This window comes from Psammomys obesus, unplaced genomic scaffold (assembly GCF_907164565.1).
Source record: "Psammomys obesus unplaced genomic scaffold, mPsaObe1.curated_primary_1811, whole genome shotgun sequence".
NCBI lineage: Eukaryota > Metazoa > Chordata > Mammalia > Rodentia > Muridae > Psammomys > Psammomys obesus.
The window spans coordinates 4,453,025-4,477,505 of record NW_026586383.1 but is presented as its reverse complement, the minus strand read 5'-3'; the positions used below and the strand labels follow the sequence as shown (position 1 = coordinate 4,477,505).

General features: G+C 50.1%; 1 protein-coding gene across 2 annotated transcripts in view; it reads right to left on the bottom strand.

The window, feature by feature from the left end:
- Osbpl10 (oxysterol binding protein like 10) overlaps positions 1–21,181 on the bottom strand; it is a 196,812-nt gene extending 175,631 nt beyond the window's left edge. The window contains exon 1 of one of the 2 annotated variants that reach the window (XM_055601643.1): positions 20,800–21,181. In XM_055601643.1, coding sequence (XP_055457618.1) covers positions 20,800–21,080 — 281 coding nt within the window. In that variant the 5' untranslated portion in view covers positions 21,081–21,181. The remainder of the gene's footprint in view (positions 1–20,799) is intronic. The other variant, XM_055601642.1, reaches the window with a different exon arrangement.
- Between the last annotated feature and the right edge of the window lie 3,300 nt (positions 21,182–24,481).

Genomic DNA, 24,481 nt, shown 5'->3' with positions numbered 1-24,481 from the left:
CTCAGTGCTTAGCACTCAGTACTCTCAGTGCTTAGCACTCAGTACTCAGCTTTATATTAGTATAAGGCTCTTAAGAAGCTGGAGAGACATAAAGTGCTCACTACTCTTGCAGAGAGCCTGAGTTCAATTCCCAGCACCCACATCCAATGCCTCACAATAGCCAACAACGCCAGCTCCAGAGGAACCAAGACCCTCTTCTGCCTTGCATGCAAATGCAGGCACTCACACATGCGTATACGCACACAGTGACATGTAAACAAAAATAAACATCCAAATAAATTTTAAAAAAAATGCTCACAGAACTAAAAGGTAGGAAAACAAGCTGGCAGTGGCAGCACACTCCTATAGTCCCAGCACTCGGGGAGGCAGAAGCAGGCGGATCTCTGGGAGTTCACCGCCAGCCTGCTCTACAAAGCGAGTCCAGGACAGCCAAGGCTACACAGAGAAACCCTGTCTCCAGAGAGAGAGAGAACAAACAAGAAGGGGCTGGCCGGGTGGCCCAGCAGGAAATGACAAGAGCCATCAAGTCTGACTGTCTGAGTTTGATCTTGGGACACATCTTATAAAAGGAGAAAGCTGACTCCCAAAGCTGTCCTCTGGTCTCTAAATGTTTTCAGGCACGCAAAAATAAATAAAGTGTAATAACAAATATTAAAATACTATTAAAAAGAAACAACCTGACTGAAATCTACTTAGGGCTAGGGATGCAGCCCAGTTGGTCAGCGCTTGCCCAGCATGCATGGTGTCCTGGGTTCGAGGCCCAGCACCACAGAAGCTGCTCATGGTGGTACCCCGTAATCTCAGCACTTGAGAGGTTGAGGTTCAGGGGTTCAAGGTCCTCCTGAATAATGTCCAACATCATGAGCTACTTACACATAAAAACAGAAAAAATTAAACACACACACCAATAACACCAAGTGCTGAGGAAAATGGGGAACAACCAGAATGTTTCTACCATGCGAACGGTAGAGAACACGGGAATTTATTTTAAATCAGCGGTTAAGAAGATCTCACACCCTAAAGAATTAAGCTGTGGCTCCCCAGAATAAGTTACACAGTCCATAAGAAAACAGCAACACAGACAAAGGGCCTTGAAGGGCAAGACACAGCACTAGCAGGCCGGGGATACAGCTCAGCCACTGGCGTGCTTGTCATGTATGAATGAAGTCCTGGGTTCAAATCCCAGCATCAGGGAAGTAGAGGCAGGAGGATCAGAGGTTCAAGGTCATCCTGGCAACATGCAAGTTGGAAAAGAACCTGAACTACGTGAGTCTCTTTCAAAACAAACAAAAAAACAAACAACACTCTGAGTTTTTTCCACTTGTAAAAATGCAGAAAGTTCATACTGATACATTTTCTTGTTTTTTTTTTTTTTTTAAGAGAAATCTCACTATGTAGCCCCAGTTAGCCTAGAACTCACCATGACCAGGCTGACCTCTGAACTCAGCATCCTACCTGCCCGTCTCCCAAATACTAAGATTAAAGGCATGTACCACCACACCTAACCTTTCTTTCTTTTTAAGATTTATTTATTTTTATTTTATGTGTCTGGCATTTTGCCTGTGTATATGTACGCACACTGTGCGTGTGCGGCGCTCTTGGAGGCCAGAAGAGGGCACCGGAACCCCCAGATCTTGAGTTAAGGCAGTGAGCTGTTGAAGGTTCTAGGAACTGGTCCTCTGGAGGAGTAGCAAGAGCTCTTAACCACCGAGCCATCTCTCCAGCCTCCATTTTCTTTCTTTAACACGGAACCAGGTCCTCCCGGCAGCCTCAGGGCGCCGGTTCCATTGCGGTGCAACACCAGTGAGGTCCACAGTCCCGTACAGTACACCACACACAGGCCCGCATGCTGCCTTCTCGAGGCGCGCAGGCCGCCGCGCAGGCCAGCCAGCCACAGACGGTGAGGAGAGTCCAGCAGAAGACAAACTCGGATGCGTCCTGCTAGAGTTTTCCTTAATCTGTTCTTTGTATTCTCTTACTACAAAAACGTCAAGGCCAGGATGACAACTACGGGCCAAGTGTCTCCGAGTCAAGGCTGTGACCTCGCCACACAGGGCTGTCAGGCAAGGAAGGGACACCTGGTCCTTTCTGAGAAGAAACTGACCAGTCGCAGGGAAGAAACCCTGAGCGCTGACCCCTGCCCGGCCTGACTAGTTCGAAAGCCAGCTGGGGAGACAGTCAGTCAGTACAGTACTTGTCCCTCAAGCTTGAGGACTTGAGTCCCAGAATCCACGGGTTCTAGCTGCATTTCTGTGGCTGTGATAAAATACCCTGGCCAAAAGCCACCCGGGGGAGAAAGTGCTACTTTAGCTCTCAGGGGTCAGGCCACCCCTGTGGGAGTCACAGCTTGAGACTGCGGGACACAGTTAATCCGCAGGCAAGAGAAGAGGGAAAATAGGTGTGCAATGTTCCCTCGTCTGTGCCCGGCTCCGTCTCTCTACTCTGACGGCAGTTCGGGACCCCAAGCTGAGGGAATGGTGCTGCCCACCATGGGCTGGGGCTTCCACATCAGTTGATTTAACTGAAACAATTCCCCAGGAGAAGGGAGTCACCATGAGGACAGAGATGGAGCAGGAACGGCCAGGGTAAGACTAGACGGCAGGTAACAAGGCATGTGGCTGGGAAATAGTCCAGACCAGCACAGACAGGTTAGAATAAAGCCCAGCTGTACTGCTTAAAAGCTTGTTAATAAATGTAACGGGTCTATATCGCTATCTGGGAGCTAGAACGGACAGAGAAAAGCCCCTACACTATTTTCACTTACGCCCAGCCCAGTGTAGACAATTCCTCATTAAGACTCTCTTCCCCAGCGACTCTACGTTGTGACGGGCTGACAGCCATCACACCACACACCACACACATCAGGTTAAAACCTGATAAGGTTGTCACATCATCCCAGGGACAAGGAGGTAGAGATAAGGGGACCCTGGACTCCCAGGACAGCCAGCCTAGTGAACCTGGTGAACTCCAGGCCAGGAACGGGACCTGGTCTTCAACAGCAAGTGAAGAGACACTTGAGGAATGATACTCGGAGTTAAGCGCTATCTTCCAGATGTGTGTGTGCACATGCGTGCACACGCCACGCACACATAAGAACACACACACACAAAGAACAAATCCCCCCCCACGTGGTGAATTCACTCACATGAACCTTGAACCCCAAGAAGCAAACGGACTGAGGCCCAGCTTGGAGCACCTGCCGAGTACTTACACTGACCTCGAGCCCCAAGGACCTCATCGTACAGTCCCCTCAGAGGAGGGCCACACTTAGAAACCAGGCCATCTTCACTGGAACATTCCAAATGCACATTCCACCGGCCCTCTGTATTCAACAAGCCATTCTAAGACAAACATCAGAGTTCTAGGTGACAGAGCTGAAGTACAAAACCGTAGATTCAAACATGCTGTTAGAGATGGTGGCTCAGCGTGTAAAGGCATCTGCCACCAAGCCCGGCGACCTGAGTTCAATTCCCGGGCCTCCATGATGGAAGGAGAGAACCCACACTCACAAGCTGTCTTCTTTAGCACCACCTGGGTGCACCCACGTGATCACACACACACAACACACACAAAAAGAGGCGGAAAGGGGGAGGGAGAGAGAGTGAATTTTGGAGTACTCATAAATGGTAACTCATTCTAATTTTCCCGTCAGGATTGGAGAAGAGCAAGAAATGTGCTTACCATCTCATCCCGCTTGCTGGTTATGTAATATCAAGCAGCTAACAGGGGAGGGATAAGCACGCAAATCTCCCCGAGGCTTAATGGTCCTTTCCTAAGCTGCAAATGAGCTTGCTTCACCTAGTTAAATGCACAATTGCTTGCAGACACGAACAAATTCAGCCCCATTCACTGTAGCTAGTATCTGGATGCCTCGGTCCCCACAAGCACATCTCGTATCTTCTATGCCAGGCTGGAAAGGCTGCGGGATAGCTGCCTCCTTGCCTACTGAAGAAGATTCCAGGGTGTCCAAACCTTATTACAAGAAAACGGTGATGAGACAGGCCACAAAAAGTATGCACAGATCTTTTGTTTTGTTTTGCTCATCAGCTTATATCAATGATTTGTACACTACACGGCCCAAGATAATTCTTCCTGCAATGTGGCCCACAGAAACTAAAACGCTGGACACTTCTGACAGACTCAAGGCAACCTGGAAAATTTTAGAACATAGATTCCAGGTCTGGTCGTGAATTTGCTGCCTGCTCCCACGGCCATGTTTTGTTTGTTGTTTGTTTGTTTGTTTGTTTTAACAGATGAAACGTAAGAGATTCAGTGTAACTTCAAGTTTACAGAGATGATACCATAGTACAAAGAGCCACGTTCTTATCTGTTTGGAAGGGTGAGATAGTCTCCAGTAGCCAAGGCTAGCCTCGAACTTGCTTCTTGGCCAAGGATGACCCTGGACTCCTGATCTTCCTGCCTCCACCTCCCAAGTCCTTTGCACAAGCGTGCTGTCTAACTGATGTGACGTTGAGGAGGCAGGGCTTGGTGTGCCAGATGCGCACACACTACCTGTGAGCCACAGTCGCCCCACTTTTGATTTTTTTCTGTTTGTTGTACTGGGGATTGAACCCGTGGCCTCACACAAGCTACATAGGTGTCCTATCAGTAAGCCGCAGCCACCAAAGAACTACTACCGCTCACAAACTATTGACATTTTACCAGTTGGTTTATCTTTTCATATACATTCGTGAGTGTGTGGATCTCTCTCTCCTTCTCTCTCTCATATGTGTGTGTGTCCATGTGTGTGTGCTGTAAGCTTGTATTCCATGTGTATGTCAGTATATTCATCCATGTGTGCATGCATAGAGGCCAGAAGTTGAAGCCAAGTGTCTTTTCTACATTCTTCACGTTATTGTTGAGACAGGGTCTCTCAGGGGAGCTGGGTTCAGATTCATCCATCCGGCCAGCAAGTCCCAGGATATACACGTCTCTGACACCGCATGGGGACTTACAGACACCCACCACCACGGCCAGTGTTTTGTTTTAGTTTAAGGTGTTTTTTTGTTTTGTTTTGTTTTGTTTTTTTAAGTGATGAGTGTTTTGCTCACATGTATGTCTGTGTACCAGGTGTGTGCCTGGTGCTCTCAGAGGTCAGAAGAGGTCATCAGTCCCCTGGACCTGGGGTTTATGGGCAGTCGTGAGCTGCAGTGTGGGTTCTGGGAATTGAAACCAGGTCCTTTGGAAGAGCACCCACTACTCTAAAGGACTAAGGAACTTCTCCAGCCCCCTATCCCCTACCCCCATGCCCAGTGTTTTGAGGTGAGTGCTGGGGAGCAAACTCAGGTCACTTTGCCCACTGAGCCTCCTTCCCCAGCCCTCCCCACTCCACCCCCTTTTATGCTTTAACTCCTTTGGAATCTGCTGTGGACATGACACCATTTTGCCCCTTGATAGTTCAGTGTAAAAAGAAATAAAACCAATGCAACACTATTATCTAAGCGATGAATCCTATATAAATGTCATTAGTCAACCCTGCGTCACTTCCATGGAAATCAGGTATCAGGTCCTGACCTACTTTAGTTGTTACATGGAAGAATTTAAAGTTTGAAACTAAGAAACAGCCACAATGAAATTTCCAGCATTTAGGAGGTACAGGCAAGAGGCCCAAAAGTTCAAGGTCATCCATCATGAGGCATTATCAAAATAAAAAGGGGAGAAGGGGTGTAGAGAAAAGGAACCAGAAATGTAAGTAAGATGGGAATAGAGGAAACAAACAAAATGTCAGGCACACTACAGTACAGGAAACAAAAAGGAGGGAAGCCCCAGGGAGCGGACTGAGACAATCCTGTGCTGTGAGGAGACACTCCCTCACTTGGTCCAACGGAGCTCACATTCTGCTTTTACTTAGAAAAGAAGCGGACAGAAGTTCAAGGTCATCCTAGCTACGCAGAGAATTTAAAGCCAGCCTGAGCTACATGAGACCGTCTCCAAAAGAAAAGACAAAAAACCTCAAACTTCAACTGGACCTCATGGACACCTGTTCGCTTCTCTTGCTTTGTCAAAAAAGGTTCCAAAGAGCTCACCTTTATGTCTCCCTAGCTCCCCTCAACCAAAAGAAAGGCCTGCCCTGTTATTGAGCACGAGAAAAGAAAGCATAACAGGCCCCCAGACCTTAGCACAGCTGACATCATGTTGGAGGCACAATGCCATCTTAAAATCCGGGCCCCAACATCTGCCAACGTGGGAATAAGAACCTAGTGCATCAAAGACTATCCACAGCTCCAGGATCCAGCAAGGTCCCCAACTACACTAACCTTGCTTTTTGGTTTCTATAGCTTCATTCCCCTCTAACTGCTCTTGCTAACCAAAGTGTCACTAATGCTAACCGAAGTTATCAACTGGGTTGTAGTTTTGAGCATAAAAGACAAAGAACAGTGAGGCGCTGGGCTGCGTGATTTGGGCAAGTTCCCCACGCAGCTGCCAGACAGCAATACAAGTTTTTTATTCGGCTCTAAGAGTCTCCATGTGGCTGGGTGTGGTGGCACACGCCTTTGATCCCAGCACTCAGGAGGAAGAAGCAGGTCTTTGTGAGTTCCAGGCCAGCCTAGTCTATAAAGGGAGTCTAGGGCCAACACACAGAGAAACCCTATCTCAAAAAAACAAAAACAACAACAAAGTCTCCGTGTTTTCTCTGCTGGAGTTACCCGGGAACAAAAACTCCTAAAGTTCTGGCTTTTAACAGCATGTTCTGAATTCAGCTCGCTTCAAGGGCAATCCTGAAAAGTGACACTTGACAAAACAATCTAACTCACAGGTCACCCCTGAGCTAACTAAGACTGTTGCCGCCATGCCCTTTGGACCAAGGTATCAGCTGCCAACTCCTCAGGAGAAGAAAGGCCTGCATTAGTCAGGGTGATAAAGTCACCACAAAGAGACAGCTGGAGGAAAGACAAGACACACAGTGACGTTAGTGATTAACTGTGACCTGACAGAGTCTAGCCATGGGCGACGGGCTGCTGGGTAAGCCTGTAGGGATTGTCTTGACCATGTTAACTGATGTGGGCAGGGCCAGCTTTACCTCCCAGAACATGGGCAGGGGGTCTTAGAGTGTGTAAATGGAGAGAGCACTAAAATGCTCACGTGAGGAGACAGTCCATCGACCCTGGTTCCCTCTGACAGCGGGTGCCCTGTGAGCAACTACTTCAGGCTGCCATGCTGGAGACTGAACTACGCCGTTAAGGTGCTTCTGTCAGAGGCTTTTACCACACCCATCGGATAAAAAACCTTCAACCCTGACAGTGTTCTCTCCACAAACTGGCCTTATGCGTTTAGCCTCTTTTGTGGTTGCTTAGATGGGGTCGCCTGTAGCCCAGGCTGGCCTTTAACTGCTGACCCTCCTGACTCTACCTCCCAAGCGATAGGATTACAGATCAGACGACCGTGCCTGGTGTATGCAGTGTTGGGAATGGAGCCAGGGTCCCCGGCCTGCCAGGCAAGCACTCAACTAAGTCACAGCCCTAGATGTGCTCTCACTTTTTGGTTTGGTTTGGTTTTGGAGACAGGGTTTCTCTGTACAGCCCTGACTGTCCTGGAACGTGCCTCAACCTTGAGAGCGCTAGGGTTACAAGTGTGCATCTGGAGTGTGTTCAATGCTAGGAACCAGAGCTAGTGTCTGCAGCAAGCTGGCCTTCCCCCAGACAGGCCCCATCCCTACCCCAGTGGCCCATTTTCAAGGTGCAGGGAATAAGGGCAAGTGTACACACAGAAATTCCCAAACCAAAGTCCATTTTATAAACACTTGACCCTGTTTCAGCCAAAGTCCACACCAAGCTTAATGAATCAGAGGCAAGATCTATCAAACGGCTTGGTCAAGTATTTGCCTAGCATGTATAAAACCCTGAGTTCAATTCCCCATGCCATAAAGAGGGAAGAAAAAAAAAAAAACTCTCTCTAAGCCAGGTACAGTAGCACATACTTGTAATCCCTGTACCAGGAGAGACAGAGGTAGGAAGACGGACACCAGTCCAAGAATAGACAGCTCGGGCTGCCTATATAGAGTTCCAGGCAAGCCTGGGGTCCAGTCTGCTTGCTGTTGTTGTGAAAAAAAAAAAAAAAAACTCTGAATAAAAGTGACTTGGGGAGAAAAGAGTTCCTCTGGTTTACAGGTCACAGTCTATCATCAAGGCAAGTCAAGACAGGAACCTGCAGGCAGGAAATGAGGCACAGACCACAGAGAAACTCTGGCTCGCTCCCCACAGCTTGCGCAGCCTGCTTTCTTCTACCGCCCAGAACCACCTGCCCAGAGGGTGGCACTGCCCACTGTATGCTGGGACCCCCACATCAGTCACCAATGAAGAAAATGTCCCACTGAAACAATCACAGGCTAACCGAACGGAGGCATTCCTCGTTGAACGTCTCTCTTCCCTAGAATGTCTAAGTTTGTGTTAGGCTGACAAAAATTAACTGTCTCTAGAGTGAGACTTTGCCTCAAAATAAAAAAAAAAGGGGGGGGGCAGGAGGCTAAAGAGATGGCTTATAGGTTAAGAGCACTGGCTGCCCTTGCAGAGGACCTGGATTCCATTCCCAGCATCCACATGGTGGCTCACAACCATCCTTCCAGAATATCAGACACCTTTTCCTAGCCTCTGTAGACACCAAGAATGCACACGATACACATAAATATTTTCAGGCCAAGATCTTATACACATAAAAAGTAAAAATATGCCAGATGGTGGTAGCACATACCTTTAGTCCCAGTATCTGGGAGGCAGAGGCAGATGGCTATCTGTGAGTTCAAGGCTGGCCTGGTCTACAGAGTGAGTTCCAGGACAGCCAGGGCTACACAGAAAAACCCTGACTTGGAAATTAATTAATTATTTAAAAAGAAAAAGGATTTACCTATCAGCTCGTATAGGCCAAATGTCCCCTCAACTTAAAAAGAACAAAAAGAACCAGGCAGGCACAGAAGGTTACAGAGGACCAGCCCAGCACTGGCAAGAGTTGACAAGGTCACCTAAGGAGAAAGCCACAATGTACAGCACCCACACTATTGAGGTTCCAACTGCCCGCTCACAGAAGGGACCCTAAAATCAAAGTCACTAGTTGAAACTCACAGCTTGCTACCTTCCTGAAGGCCACACCTGGGCAGAGAAACAGGCACAGGCAGGGGGTGTGGGAGAAAAGAACGGGGTTACTCTGAAAGGAATGAGCTGCAGATTGTCTAGCCTGAGGTAAAGTCTCGGATCATAGCTAGAAAACAACAGGATGGACTTGGACCTCCAAGAGTTTATCCAAGGGCAGAGGAAAGAAAACATATTCCAGGGGCCCAGAGGAACGGCTCAGGGGTTAAGAGCACTGGCTGCTCTTTGCAGAGAACCTGGATACTGTTCCCAGCACCCACATGGCAGCCCACAACGGCCTGTAATTCCAGCTCCTCGGCATCAGACGCCCTCTTCTGGCCTTCCTGGGTACTGCGTACATATGCTGCACATACACAGGTACAAGCAGACATTCACACATACAAAACAAAAATTAACAAGTGTCTAAAAACAAAAGAAAAGAAGACACGCTTTGGAGTCAGACAAATCCAGACTTCATATTACTAACGGACAGCATGTACCGCTTCCTCCATTTCTTCAGGCCCCTTACTCTCAATGATCCTCTTTATCTGCCCTTCTGCTCCTGGGCCCCCTTGGCTCTATGCTCTCCCCAGCTTCACCTGGAGCTCACCTGGCAGCAGCTGCTGCTCCCTGAGTCCTTTACTCTCCGCTTCTGCACGGTGCTTGCCGAGGTTTGAACTTGCAACATCCCTGTCTCGGCTATTTCTCCCCCTGCTGTGATGCACTACCCTGGCAAAAATGACTGAAATGAGAAAGAGTGGCTTAGTTCAGAGTTCCTGGTAACAACATCGCAGCAGGAGATTCACAGAAGCAGCAGGAGCTGAGGTGCTGGTCACGCTGCATCGGAAGTAGAGAAGCCCAGAGCTCACTCTCGCCCTTTCACTCAGCCCAGGGCCTAGCCCATGAAATGGTGCGCCCCACAATCAGGCTGGGTCTTCCCACCTCGAATAACCCCACAAAGAAAATGGCTGGCACACTGCCCACTAACCTAACCCAGACAGTCCCCCGCTGAGACTCCCTCCCAGGTGACTCCCGAGCCTACCAAGTGGTTAGAACTGACCATCACAGTCCTCCCAGACCTGCATGTTTGCACGCTTGCACCCCAGCTGGTGGCACTATTTGGGAAGGTAGTAGGACCTTTAGGAGGCAGAACCTCGCTGAAGGAAGTATGCTACTGGGGGGCGGGGCTTGCGGTTTGATAGCACGGCTCATTTCCTGTTCACTCTCTTGATTCCTGACTACAGTGTCACCCACGTCCTCTCCAGCCTGCCACCATGCTACCTTGGTGTGATGGACCATGAGCCCGGATTAAACCGTTCCATACCTAAGCTGCTTTGGTCAGGTATTTGGCCAAAGCAACAGGAAGGTGACTAACTCAGACCCCAATGTCCCTATAACAGATAATGTACTGTCCTCATTTTTCAGATACAGAACTGACCAGGCATGGGAGAGCACACCTGTCCTCTGAGCACTTAGGAGGGTAAGGCAGGAGGATCACAGCAAACTAGGTCATCCTGGTGTACACATTGGGTTCCAGGCCATCCTGAGCTATATGGTGAATTTCTTTAAAAAAAAAAAAAAAACAAAAAAAACAAAAAACAAAAAAAAACGTGACTAATGACTGCCAGGAATCCCAGCACTTGGGAGGCGAAGAAAATAATTCAAGGTTACACTCAGTTATACAGCAAGTTTGAAGTCATCCTCGGCAAGGGATGGGGGGAGGCAAGGAGGGTCAGCTGGTAAAGGACTTGAGAGCTTGTCAAGCTGAGCATAAGCCCCAGAACCCACGTAAAGGTGGAAAAGGAGAACCCACCCCATATCTTCTGACCTCCACACACGTGCACAAGCACACCCACACAGAGCAATAATACACATTTTGAAGACATAAAGAAGAGCGGAGACAGGAGCCCAGAAAAGCTAAAGGTCACATGGGAAGCTTTATGTCATGAGCTTTATGTCAGAGCCACCACACTCAACCGCCTTGATGACTTTCCTAAGATAAGGGGTCCAAGTGTCCTGTGAGACCCTCGACGGTCAAGCTGCCCCCTCAAGGCTGTGTGCAACCTGCTGCCTGTTTGCTTAATAAAGTTTTATTAGAAACAGTCCCACCACAAAGATAGAGGTTGCACTGTTGCTATGGTGATCATATTGCCTTACATTCTTTCCTCTCGGGCTCCTTACAAACAAATGCCCTCTTTTAGTAGCGACTGCCAGCTCCCTAAGGCAGGGCCTAACTTTACCTCGTGCCACTCATGTGACACTTGGCACAGACACAAAAGGTGCGCAATAAATATTTGGGGTGTAAACATCCTGCCAAGTCTTTGCCTGCAAAGAGGAGGAGATCCAAAGGATAATGTCACCAGCTTACACTTCACTTTGAAGGGTTCCTTGATTCTGCCCTGGTTGTCTCCGGGGTTTTCACAGACTGCTGACAACTGGCCAAAGCCTTGACGGCTGACAACCACACAGGCAAATCGGAAGCCATCTCTGTCCCGTCATCCACTCTGCTTTCCAGAGCACAGGACAGCAGGGGCCCCAGCCCCACCCACATTTTCCAAAAGGCTCCCACAGACCTTGCAGTTTAGAACACCCCCATGATGAGAAGCCAAAGGCCAAACTAACACAGGTTTGCCTTTCAACTCTGCGCGTGGAAACTGAATGCACTGTGTGCTCGCTTGAGCACGTGTCAGAGGTCAAGGTCCGGCATGTTCTATCCTTCTCCCTGTTTTTAATGTGTTGTCGTTATTGTCATTGCCAGGGCTGCCACAGGTGTGCAGGTCAGAGGACAACCTTCAGGAGCCACCTCCGTCCTCCCACCTTTCGGTGGATTCTGGAACGTCACCAGCCTCGTGCAGCGCCTGCCTTTGTCAGAGTAACCCTTCTCCTCCCCAACCCTCCACCTTTAGTTTTTGAGACAGGGACTCACTCAGCCTGGAGAACAGACTGGATCCTCTTACACCCTCAACCCCAACCCAGTGCTGGGGCGATGGGTACATGCCGAGCTTTTACACGGGTGCTGGGGCTTTGAACTCATGTCATTTTGACTCGAGAGCACCTTTATCTGGGCCGTCTCCCCAGCCCTCCCTTTTCACCATTTTGAGACTAGGTCTCACGGAGTCTAGGCTGGTCTCAAACTAAATGAAGACAGCCTTACGCTTTCGATCCTCCTGCCTCCACCTCCAAAGCGCTGGAATTGCAGGTGGGCACCACAAGATGCCACCACGTGTGCCATAGCAAGGATGGACTCGGGGCATCCAGGACAAAGGCTCTGCCGGCTGACTTACACCCTGAGCCCACGCCCTTTTATATTTTCATCAATATATTTATAGAAAAGGACCGAACCACACAATATAAATAGTCCCCTTCAAACTTGCAAGGCCAAAAGAGAAAGTTACCCTCGGCCCAGAGGACTTATCTGACCTTCGGGTAATGGAGTTACAACAGAAAACCGCATATAATGTTTCCTAATTTTATCGCTGTTATTGATATCATGGTATGAGACACAAATAAAGCACTTTCTTTTGGGCTGTGACCACATTCAACCTAGTCTGGGTTGTCAAAAATCAAATTCTAGACTGTTTTCTCTTCAATTCTGTCTTGGCTTGGCCCCAAATCGCATCAGCAGGAGCCAGGAAGGACTGCAAAAAGCCTCGGAGTTTCCAGCACAATCATTTCAACCCTTCGCTCAGGGCACAGAGGCCTAAATTATCGTCTCTTCCCGGAGTCCTCAGACAGCTGTCCATAAACAGGCTGTGAGGAGATACCAGCGCGCCAAGGCCAGCCACCCACTGTGCACCCACACCACAAGAACTCCCTCATCCTCACAATGGAGCAGGGTGAGCAGGTGACTCGGTACAGAAAGCGTGTAACACGCAACCGTGATGATCTGAGTTTAGAGCTCCAAAACTCACACAGACACCCATGGAAGCTCGCACACCTACAGTACCCCACAGGAGAGGGGAGGTGAGACAGGAGGATTCCTGGAAACGTGCCAGCCAGCTAGCCTGGGGTACACAGCCAAGAACAAGATGGAAGGCAAGGGCCAACACCAGAGGCTGTCCTCTGACCTACACACACACACACACACACACACACACACACACACACACAGCACATACGAGAACTAAGAGCATATACACACACAGCACAACATACATGCACACACAGATTTTTAAGCCTGTTTAGAAACTGTAGGCCTGGAAGAGGCTGAAAGTGTCTCTACCCCCAAGATACCCACATCTTAATCATCCCTGGAATCCATCTGCTTTGCCTTCTATGGTGAGTCACCAGCACAGAGCAAAAGGGACCCTGAGATGACAAGATTGTCCTGGACTATCTGGGCATGTCCTCAGTGTAGTCACGGGCATTCTGGAGAGACGGTGGTAGGTCTGATGTGTCAGAAAAGAAAGTGACAATAAGATTGCCAGACACTACTGGGGGGCAGTGATGATTGAAGAAAAGCAGCGGCCACCTGAAAACAGGAAAAGCAAGGTAGGAAAATTCCCTTTAGGAGAGCAGTGCTTGCCCGGCATGCATGAAGCTCTCTGTTTGATCCCCAGCACAGAATCAACCAGAGGCTGGAGGTCACCCTTGGCTAGGTAGCCAGGCCTGAGAAACAGCAGATCCTGTCTCAAAAGGGGGAGTTGAGGGCTGGAGAGATGGCTCAGGGGTTAAGAGCACTGGCTGCTCTTCCAGAAGACCCAGGTTCAACTCCCAGCACCCACACAGCAGCTCACAATTGCCGTAATTCCAAGATCTGACACCCTCACACAGACATACATGCATGTAAAACACCAATGCACAGAACACAAAAAATAACTAAATTATGAAAAAGGGGGGGATTGAGGAGTGGGAGTGGGTAATCTTCGGAGGGGCATTTGCCACCAAGCCTGATGACTTAAAGTGATGAAAGACAGAACCAAACCCCACAAGTTGTCCTTTGAACCTCACACAAAGCCGTGCATGCATGCATACACACAGTGAGAGAAGTAGAAATAAATAGGTAAATAAGGAAATAAATAATAAATTCAACTTAATTTTTTAAAGAAAAGAAATACATGTTTATGAACTCGAATATTCACAGCAACAAGAGCCAAATGGGTCAAAACTGGGATGCCCTCTCTGACCGACCTGTAACATATAAATTACACATCCATTTGGTATAGCCACCTATATTGTATATCCAGACTCAGGTGGCAGCACGGGAGGGATCTCCTGAACGGTGAGAACCTGAGAAGAATGGGCAGAAAAGGAGGGTGGGATTCAGGTGAAGCGCCCCAGTTCCACCAATCACAGGCCTCAAGCCCGAGGGCCTCAGATTGCACCAAGCACAAGCGGTCTTCTAAGATTCAACAAGGGAAGAGCTTTCTCCACTGGCCTAGATGAAATCAGCCACGAGGCAGTAGGGTAAAGGTGACTGGGCATTGTCTGGAAGTCAAGTCTTGGAGGACAGGAGACTGCTCATCAGCTAGTGATCCTTGCCCCAAGCCAGAGGACCCAAGTGCTGAAAGGAGAAAGCCGACTTCCACAAGTTACCCTCTGACCTCCACACATGGGCCGTAGAACACTTGTGCCCATACACATACAAGAAAGGAACAAAGGAAGGAGGAAAATTTAATTTTTAGCTTAATTTTTAAATTGAAGTCTTTGAAGACCAGGGCAGACTGTCCTGCAAAGCCATTCACACTGAGACCTCCTGAAGAAGGGGCTGGATGGGGTCATCCCTGAAGCTCTCGGAATGTCTTCAGGATGACCGTTGAGTGGTTCCCTGGCTGCCTCAGCTGACAGTCCCCCACTTAAGGCCGCCAGGCAAAGGGGAGGGCTATGGCCTGCCACTCAAGAGATCAGATGGCCAGCTCTGCACAGTTTCACTCATTCACAGAAAATATCCAAGGCACTTAGGATGCAAAGCTAATGAACGCTGAGCACGAAACCTACGTTCTCAGCAACACTGAACAGAGAAGAAAGCGAAAATCATTCACAATCCCACCCACCCAGGAAAACCTCGGTCATCATTTCAGTGTAAGCTTCCTCAGACACATGCTTTGATGACAAATGTTAAAAGTGGGGGCCAGGGATGTGGCTCAGGTGGGAGAGCACTTGTCTAGCAAACACGAAGGCCTGGATCCATTCCCAACACAGTCTCCAGCCACCCTGCATGTCTGCAATCCTGGCACTTGGGAGGTGCAGGCAACCGGGACCAGAAACCCAAGGTCATCCTCAGATAGATCCTAAGTTTGAAGCCAGCCTTGGCTACATCAGGCTCTGCCTCAAAAACAAAATAACAACAACAATAATAAAGAAGTGGGGGAAGACAGAGCCTGATCCTGCAGGGAGCATTTAACACAGAAAGGTGCTCAAGAAATACTTTTAAAAGATGAATCAATTAGTTAATGTAATGTGTGTGTGTGCGTGCCTAAATGCATGCATGTGTACCGTGTGCATGCAGTGTCTGCACAGCAGGAAGAGGGGGCCAAGTCCCCTGGCACTAGAGTCACTGATGGCTGTGAGCTGCCTGGTGTGGTGCTGGGAACCGAACCTGAGTCCTCTGGAAAAGCAGCAAGTGCTCTTAACCACCGACCCCTCCAGCTATCCTGCCCTCAATACATATTTTAAAGCATAAGTAAGTCCATTTTAGGGTGCACTGCTTTGGAATCTCAGGCACCCATTTCTTTCTCACCATAGACGATGAAGCAATCAGGTGTCCCCGAGGGATGTGAGTGCGCAGCATCAGAGCAGCCCAGCAGCCTAGAGAGGAGCCACACCTGAACACTTTCAGTGCAAAAATGGAAGCCCAAGACAGAGATTTCCAACTCTGGAGCAGCCAGTTGCCTCTGGAAGTATTCCAGTACCCAGAATGCATCTACTATGTCCATTTCATTTTATTTTGAGACAGGGTCTCGCTTTGTAGCCCTGGCTAACCTAGAACTCATAATCTTCTTGCCTCTGCCTCCCGAGGGCTAGGAGTAAAGGTGTGCACCACCACACTCAGCTAATATGTTCATTTTATTTAGTGTATTTTACAAATTAATATGATATTAATATATTAATATTACACATTAACATATTGATATCTCATATGTACATATATATACACATATGCATGTGTGTGCGTTTGGGAGTTGAATATAAAATCCACAACCCTGTATATAGGAAGCAAATATCACTGGGCTACAGCCACAGCCACAGCCCTCCAGTGATTTTTTTTTTTTTAATAGGAAAAGTAGCCCCAAATGTAGCAAAAGGAGACTAAACTACATTCTCAAAAATCTAAAGTTATCTGAGACAGAATCCAAAAGAAAGCCCCGGCAAGTTGGTCATCAGACGCCACCCGAAAGGGTTGTGACAGCCCTAAGTCACAGCCTTCATGACACAAGAATTGTCAGCCTCCTTGGCCACAGAAGGAAGTGTTCTTCACAGAGCAGGACTAGTAACATACATGTCACAGAGAAGACAGGAAGGTCCAGAACTGGTTTTGTTGTTTGTTTGTTTTTGAGACAGGGTTTCTCTGTGTAGCCCTGGCTGTCCTGGACTTGCTCTGTACACCAGGCTGGCTTCGAACTCAGAGATTCACCTGCCTCTGCCTCCCTGAGTGCTGAGATTACAGGCATGTGTCACCACACCTGGCTTAGAACTAGTAATTTTTAAAAAATTTTAAAATATTTTGTATGTGTGTGTGCAAGTGTACGTGTGTGTATCTGTGTGTGTGTGTGTGTGTGTGTGTGTATGGGCATGTGTGTACAACACATGCCATTCAGCATTCCCAGAGACCAGAATCAAGCACCAGATCCCCTGGAGCTGAGTTACAGGCAGTTGTCAGATTCCTGACGTGAGTGCTAAGAACCAAATTCAAGTCTTTTTTTTTTTTTTTTTTTTTTTTTTTTTTTTTTTTTTTTTCAGGACAGGGTTTCCTGTGTAGCCTTGGCTGTCCTGGACTCGCTTTGGAGACCAGGCTGGCCTCCAACTCACAGGATCCACCTGCCTCTGCCTCCCTGAGTGCTGGGATTACAGGCATGTGGCACCACTCCAGGCTCCTAACTCAAGTCTTGTAGAAGAGCAGTAACTGCCGAGCCATCTCTCCAGCCCCCGAAAGTTTGAATATTGAAAAGAAGCAAGTGCCAGGCTCAGCTGGTAGAGCAGTTGCCTAGCATGCACAAGCCCTGGATCAATGCTGGCGTGCCTGCAACCCCAGCACTGGGGAAGGGGAAGCAGCAGAACCTTGAGGGTGCTCAAGGCCATCCTCAGCGACACAGCGAGTGTGAGGCCAGCCTGGGCTGGGTAAGACCCTGTCTCAGAATAACAAAACAACACAAAAACTCAGCAACCAAGTGAACTAAAGCACACTAGCACCCCCGATATTCTCACACAGGCTTCAAGGTGTACAGACAGCAGGGCCGGTAAGCTGGCTCAAAGGTAAAGGCACTTGCAGCCAAGCCTGAGGACCTGAGTTCAATCCCTGGGTCCCACACCACAGAAGGAGAAAACAGACCCCCACAGACTGTCCTCCGCCCTCCACTTGTATGCTGTGCCGCATGCCTGTGTGTGCGCAGGCTCACGCACACTCAGTTGTTTCGAATGTAATATAAATAATTTAATTTAAAAAAACATTTTAAAGCAGTTAGTGTTCTGTTTGAATGGGCATGGAACTGATGCATACTAAGAGCCTCCTGCAGATGCCTGTCTCCTGCTCCGCACTCCCTTCCCCTTGCCTTCCCAGCCCACCTGTCTCCTGAAGGTCTCCTGAATGTTGGTTACGAGGAATTTATCCCTTAAAACCACCCTGTAAATCTATTTTATTTTTTTTTATTGTTTTTGAGGGCAAGGCCTTCCTCTGTAGCCCAGCAAGCCTTAAATTCCTGATATCCCAGCCTCCCAAGAGCTGGGACTATAGGCCTGAGCCCCATGCCTGGTTTCCGAATGTTTTCTTGTCCTATGTGTAATTGTGAATTACGGAAGACTGTTAATACATGTTTTCATCCTGCTTTGATTGCTCTCACTGCATTTGAGGCCAGCTGGGTGACATGAGACCCCATCTCAAAAACAATGACAACGAAAAAGGGACAGTCTCTCAGGGACCCTATGCCATCTCGCTCCTATTTTCTTCCCATGAGTCTCTCCATTTCCTTTCTCACTCACTCTTCAAACCTGTATTTAAATGTCCTTGGAACTGGCATAATGGCTCAGAGGATAAAGGCGCCAAGCTGACGACTTTTGTTCTAGGACCCACATGGCAGAAGATAACTGACTCCCCACAGGTGGGGACTATTCTACACAAGTGAACACACACACACACACACACACACACACACACACACACACGCAAATAAAGTCATAACTTTTAAAATGTCTTTTTAAAGCCTTATATTTTGGGTTTTTAGCATTTATGTGTTTATTTTAGTGCATTGGTGTTTTGCCTGTATATATGTCTGTATGAGGCTGTCGGAGCTTCTGCAACTGGAGTTACAGACAGTTGTGAGGCGCCATGTGGGCGCTGGGGATTAAGCCCAGGTCCTCTGGAAGAGCAGCCAGTGCTCTTCACCACTGAGCCATCTCTCCAGCCCCTTAAGATCTCTTTTAATAAACACCAATTCTGCTTCAAAAAGGGGGCTCTAATACAGGTGGGCTCCTGCCGCGCCTCAGTTCTGTCCCCAGCCACTTCCTGAGACGACCCCCCCCCCGCCCATGTGACTTGCCTCCTGAGGGCACCAGCTACTTCAGAAGGGCCTAGCACAAAGCAGATACTCACTAAATGTCCGTGATGATGAAAGAAAATAACTGAACAAGGTTTCCATTGCCTAATGGGGTCTATTTTGGTCCTCTTCTCTCTTCCTCTTCACAGATACAGCTTTCTCTGTACAAGACCCCCAGAGAAAGAAACAGTGTGTTCCCACAGGGTCCTCGTAAGACATCCACTGACCTCTAACGGACCTTGGAGCAGAGAGCGCACGGCATAGGGCAGAGGCCAGGACACAGCCATCCCCCACTGGAGAAAATGCCTTGGGGAAGTGAGTGAGAACACGCACTGGCAGCCACAGGCACTTGAGCATGATGGGTAGAGTGGACGATCACAAGACTTTACCTGGGTTAAGTTTGTGATTGCTAGTAGCTAGTTTGCTTTTTCTCAAACTCTGACTGCAGTGGAAACACCATAACAGGTTTAAAAACTGGTTAAAAAAAAAAAAAAAAAAAGGACATAACTCCAAATCCGCCCTAAATCCACTACAAAGAGCAAAATCCTCTAATACACATGGCAGGTAAAATACTATGGCCAGGCAAAGAAAAGGCGCGTGCGTTATCTAGGGCAAACGAGTGCTGGGCCCCGCGAGCTCCGAGGCAGCCTGAGACAGCATTGCTCAACACGCTTTCCAGGTGTCTCCCACAGGTCACCGTCAACTGCCATTCAGAGACACAACTTTCCAGACCTGCGATGGCATTTAGTCGTCTCCTCTCTCTCCCCTCCTACGCACTCTACCTCTGTTTTCAGCTTTTAAAAAGCAGGGGTGGGGGGAGGTAAGAGCAGCAGCCTAAGCTATTTTGAGGGAGCAAAAAAAAAAAAAAAGACTCAAAAGTTAAAAGCAACTCCACTAACATAGTAACGGATTTCCAAGGAAACCCTGGGCGAGCCGGGAGTCAGAGCTCTATCTAGAACTACTCCGTTTCCATTACATCCAAGGTTCTCTTCCCGCAAGCAGAGCTTCGGCCTCTGACAGCGCGTGTCTCGTGTCTCATCTGGAAACCATCAGTACGTTTCCAAACAGACGGAGGGAAGAGCTAGGAGGGAGATCCGGCCCTGCCAGCAGAGATAAGCCAGGCTCCAGCGTGGGACTCAACTCTCAGCGGCACAAACCATGTAAGGGTCCCAAGTGAAGACCCAGGGCTGCTGAAAGAAGGGTCAAAGGTCACCCCATGGTGTCCTTGCATGGGCTGTTCACCTTTCTCCAAACAGACAGGCAGACACACACACACACACACACACACACACACACACACACGAGAGAGAGAGAGAGAGAGAGAGAGAGATCATTCCGATCCTTAAGTTCTCCCATACAACTGAAGTCCACACACTGTCATCACCCCAACTATACTGAGAACCCCACTCTCTGACACACAGATCCTCCCGGAAGCCTGTCCATCACTAGACTTGCTAACTTCTTTCTTGGGGCAAGGTGGCTCACACAAGCCTGGAATTCACTGTGTAGCCCAGGCTAGCCTCGGCCTCTGCAGCGCAGGCTAACAAGCATCTGCCACCACGCCCAGGTCAAGGCTCGCCAACTTTGAGAGGGGAAGCAAAGAAACTTCACAAGTACCTGAAGGGGAAATAACCATAGCAAACTGCACATTTAAGCCACCCACTGGGGAAGGGGCATGGGAACGCTGGGAGGGGGAGGACACCCGAAGACGGGCAGGCTCTTTGTTGGCAGCAGTGCTGTTTGTTGTGTTTTAAAACCGCGCTTTAAACACGAGCTGCGGGGTGGGGACAGCTGCGCTGACCGCTCTCTGCACCGGGCACCGCGCACTCTGTCCCGCTCAGCCTCTTCCTGGGTGCGAGAACCCGCCAGCCACCGGAACCACCCCGGGCTCTCCCCGTGGCCACTCCGGATTCCGCAAGCTTCCAGGGTTCCAGCCTCCCGCCCGCCGCTGCGGTGCCCGGCAGGGTGGAGGACGGCCGCGGGTGGCGCCACGGTCCACACCCGGGAGGCGGGGGAGCGCGCGGGGGCGCGGGCGGCGGGCTCGTTACCTGTTCTGCCAGCCCTGGAGGAGGTTGGTGTATTTGCTGAGCACGCCCTCGAGCGCCGGCTCCCTCCTGCGGCCGCCTCCTCCGGACGGGCTCGCGGCCACCGAGCCGGGGCTGCTGCGGCTGCCGCCGCCGCCCGGTCCCGCCGCCGCCGAGCGGCCGGCCACCCCTCGGCCAGCCAGGGAGCAGGAGGGCGAGGAGCCCGCCGAGGTGGCGCGGCTGCTGCTCCGGCTGCTGCTGTTGCTGCCCCCGCCGCCGTCTGCGCCCTGGGCCGCCCTCTCCATGACCGCTGCGCGCCCGGGGCGCGGGTGGCCGCCGCCGTGGCAGCCCCGCCGCCGCCGCCGCCTCGGCTGCCGCCGCCGCTATGCAGCTCCGGGCTCCCGGGGCCGCGCGTGGCTGCTCCGATTCCCCGGGAAATGCCTGACTCATACAGGAGGAAGAGGAGGAGGAGGAGGAGGAGGAGGAGGAGGGAAAAGGGGCTGGGAAGGAAGCCAGCCGGGCTGGATGCAGCTGCGGCCGCCCCTCCTCCCGCCTCGACCAGGGCCCGGCCCCGCCCTCCAGCCACTTCTCGGGCAAGTTCGGGGTTCCAGGTCCCTCCTCCTCCAGCTCCACGTCCCCTGCGATGGCTCGGGGCCGGGGATGCTCCCAGGGCCGGCTGGGAGGGCTGGGTGGGCACGCCCTACATCCGCGTCCTGCGCTCTCCCGAGGGGTGACGGGGGGTTGAAATCTCCGCAGGTCCTTCCCTCCACCCCTAACCCACCTCGGGACCTGGAGGGAGGGACGGCTCTACCCACCCGGTCCACCCGGATATGGACCCGCCCGGTCCCTGACACGAGCACGCTCCCTCTCGGTGTGTCGCCGCACAGGAGCCTGGGCCAGGCACGTACACAGTCACCTGAAAATTAGCCTCACTGGTGGAGCCTAAAAACAGGGCGGCGAGGCCCTCGGGGCTCTCCCATGGGTTTGCGAGCGGAAAGGAAGGGGACGGCAGGTGACTCTCCCAGGGGAGCAGGCCGTCAGCTGGGGCTGTTTCCACAAGTCAGAGTTGGAATGGATGCTTAGCGAACACTAGGGCTAGGGCTAGGTGCCTTCCGGTCAGCGCTCCCCTGGACTCACACTCACTTCACGCTGAGCCCCGGGGCGATGGGAACAGACAGGCAAATGTGAGGAGTCCAGAGTTTTTGCTCCGAAGACCACGCGCGCCTGAGAGCCAGAGGGGCCCAAACCACAGGGCAGGTGAGAAAACAAACACACAGCGGCTTCCACAGAAACTTCTTTCGCCCACCCACACACTCGGCACTTCACAATCTGTGTTGCTCTTCAGCCAAGGCAGACAGATAGTGAGTGCGCTCTCTCTCCAGCCTACTAGTTTTCTTTGTGGATATAAATATGTAATGCAATCTGGTTGTTTCTAAAATTAGAGCTCTGAGAAGCCGGGACCCCTCCTTTATACACACACACACACACACAGATGATAGATAGGTAGATGAGAGATGGTAGATAGATTGATAGATACATAGATGATAGATTGATAGATAGATAGATAGATAGATAGATAGATAGATAGACAGACAGACAGATAGATAGATAGAGATTTTACAGACAAATTGCTAGGTAGAGTCCACTCTCACAGGCTCAGTTTCCCCGGTCCTTTACAGCTTCACAGCTGTCCAGAAAATTTTCAAAGAGGGCTCAGCTCTGGACATGCTGTGGAGAAGCTTCAGAGGTAATGAGAAGTGATTGCCACCAAGTAAATCAGAATCTCAGATGTCCACGTATTATGAAAAAAGTAAACCAGTCTTCCAGGAACCACACACAAGAACCACACGCCACTGACCCCCTGGGGTGGTGGGGCAGAGCTCTAATCCCAGCACTTGGGAGGCAGAGGCAGGCGCTTTCCTGTGCGTCCAGGGCCAGCCTGGTCTGCAGAGTGAGTTCCAGGACAGCCAGCCAAGGCTACAAAGAGAAACCCTGGGGTGGGAGCAGGAGGAGAAGAAAAAACACACTGAAGCCAGGGAGCAGAGTTGTGGCTTGGCTGGCTTGCTGTGTGTTCGCTTGCTTGTGTTGAGGTCTGAGTTCATGTATCCTAGGCTGACCTCAAATGACCGTGGAGCCAGGGCTGGCCTTGAATTCTGGATTCTCCTGATTCCACTTCCCTAGTGCTGGGATCACAGATGTGCACCATCTGTAACCTTGATCAAGTTCCTTCTAAAAGTCAAACGTGTCATATTTCTATGTTTATGAGTGTTTTTGCCTGCATCTAGGTGTATGTGTGTGCCATGTGCGTGGCTGCCGTCCACAGACATCGGAAAAGGCTATGGGACCCCCTGGAACTGGACGTGTAGATGGTTGAGAGCCACCACATAAGTGCGGGGCGCTGAAAGTGAACCCCCTGAAGAGCAGCAGGAGCTCTTAGAGGCCGAGCCATCGCTCCAACCCCTTGAAAATAGAGGGAAAAAATTAAAAGAAAAACCAAACCGGGAAGGACACACAAAGGCTACAATACAGCATGTTTGTAGAGATTCGAGGACAATCTGCAGGAGTTGTCTCTCTCCTTCTCCTAGTTGGGTCAAGGTGACCCAGCTCAGGTCCTCGGGCTTGGCAGCAAGTGCTTTACCTGCTGAGCCATCTACTGGGGACTGAAGGCAGGCCAGCGAGCCTGGCGGCAGGTGCCTTACCTGCCAGAGCCAAGTCACGAGCCCATAGCCTGTTCCCTGTCCCTCCCCCTCTCTGTGTATGTGTCCATGTGTGTTAGTACGTGTGTGCGCATGTGCATACTCGTGTGGGTGCCAGACAATGTCAGGTGTCATTCCTCAGGAGCAAACGCTTCTCTGGCTGACCTGTCTCCTCACCCTCTCAGGAATTTTTGTCTGTTTGGTTGGCTGGTTTGTTTTTATTTGATTTTTGGAATCAGGTTCTTACTATGTAGCTTTGGCTGGCCTGGAAGTCACTATGCAGACCAGACTGGCCTCTGACTCCCAGAGAGCTGCCCGCCTCTGCCTCCTGAGTGCTAGGATTGGAGGTGTGATGGGCCACACACAGCTCTAACCTGAGTTCTTAACCAGTTATCACCCTTTGTGACACTGCTCCATAAAAGGTCCAGTTTTCACTTTCTATACTTAATGAGACTACAGGCAGTGCCTCTGAGTGCCTGGAATTCCATTTCCTGTTGTGTTTTTGCTCAGCGAGGAATCTGTTCTCCCATCAGCACTCTGAGGGAAGTGGAGAGGCACTAAGGCCTCCACCGCCCAGTCACAAGGCTCCACAAAACTTCAGTGTTTATTGCTTGATGTTCCAAACTGGCTGTACCGGGATAAAACAGGAACCAGAGCAGCCACGCTGAACTCCAAGTTCAGTGTTCTTGCAGGCAAGCATACCGCCTGGACTTTCGCTGTGGCATTAGCTGCAGTTTGGGGGATGGGGCCCTCACAACAACAGCAAAAACTAAGGTGTGGAGAGTCCGCCCACCAATGAATGCTCGGCTCCTTCAAGAGTACTCTGTCTGGACCAGGTGGTGCAGACCTGCAATGCCAGACAGTGGAGGAGGAAGGATCAGAAGTTTAAAGTCATCCTCAGCTACACGGCAAGTTCAAAGGCAGCCTGGGATTCATAAGACCTGTCTCGATAGATAGATAGATAGATAGATAGATAGATAGATAGATAGATAGATAGATAGATAGATAGA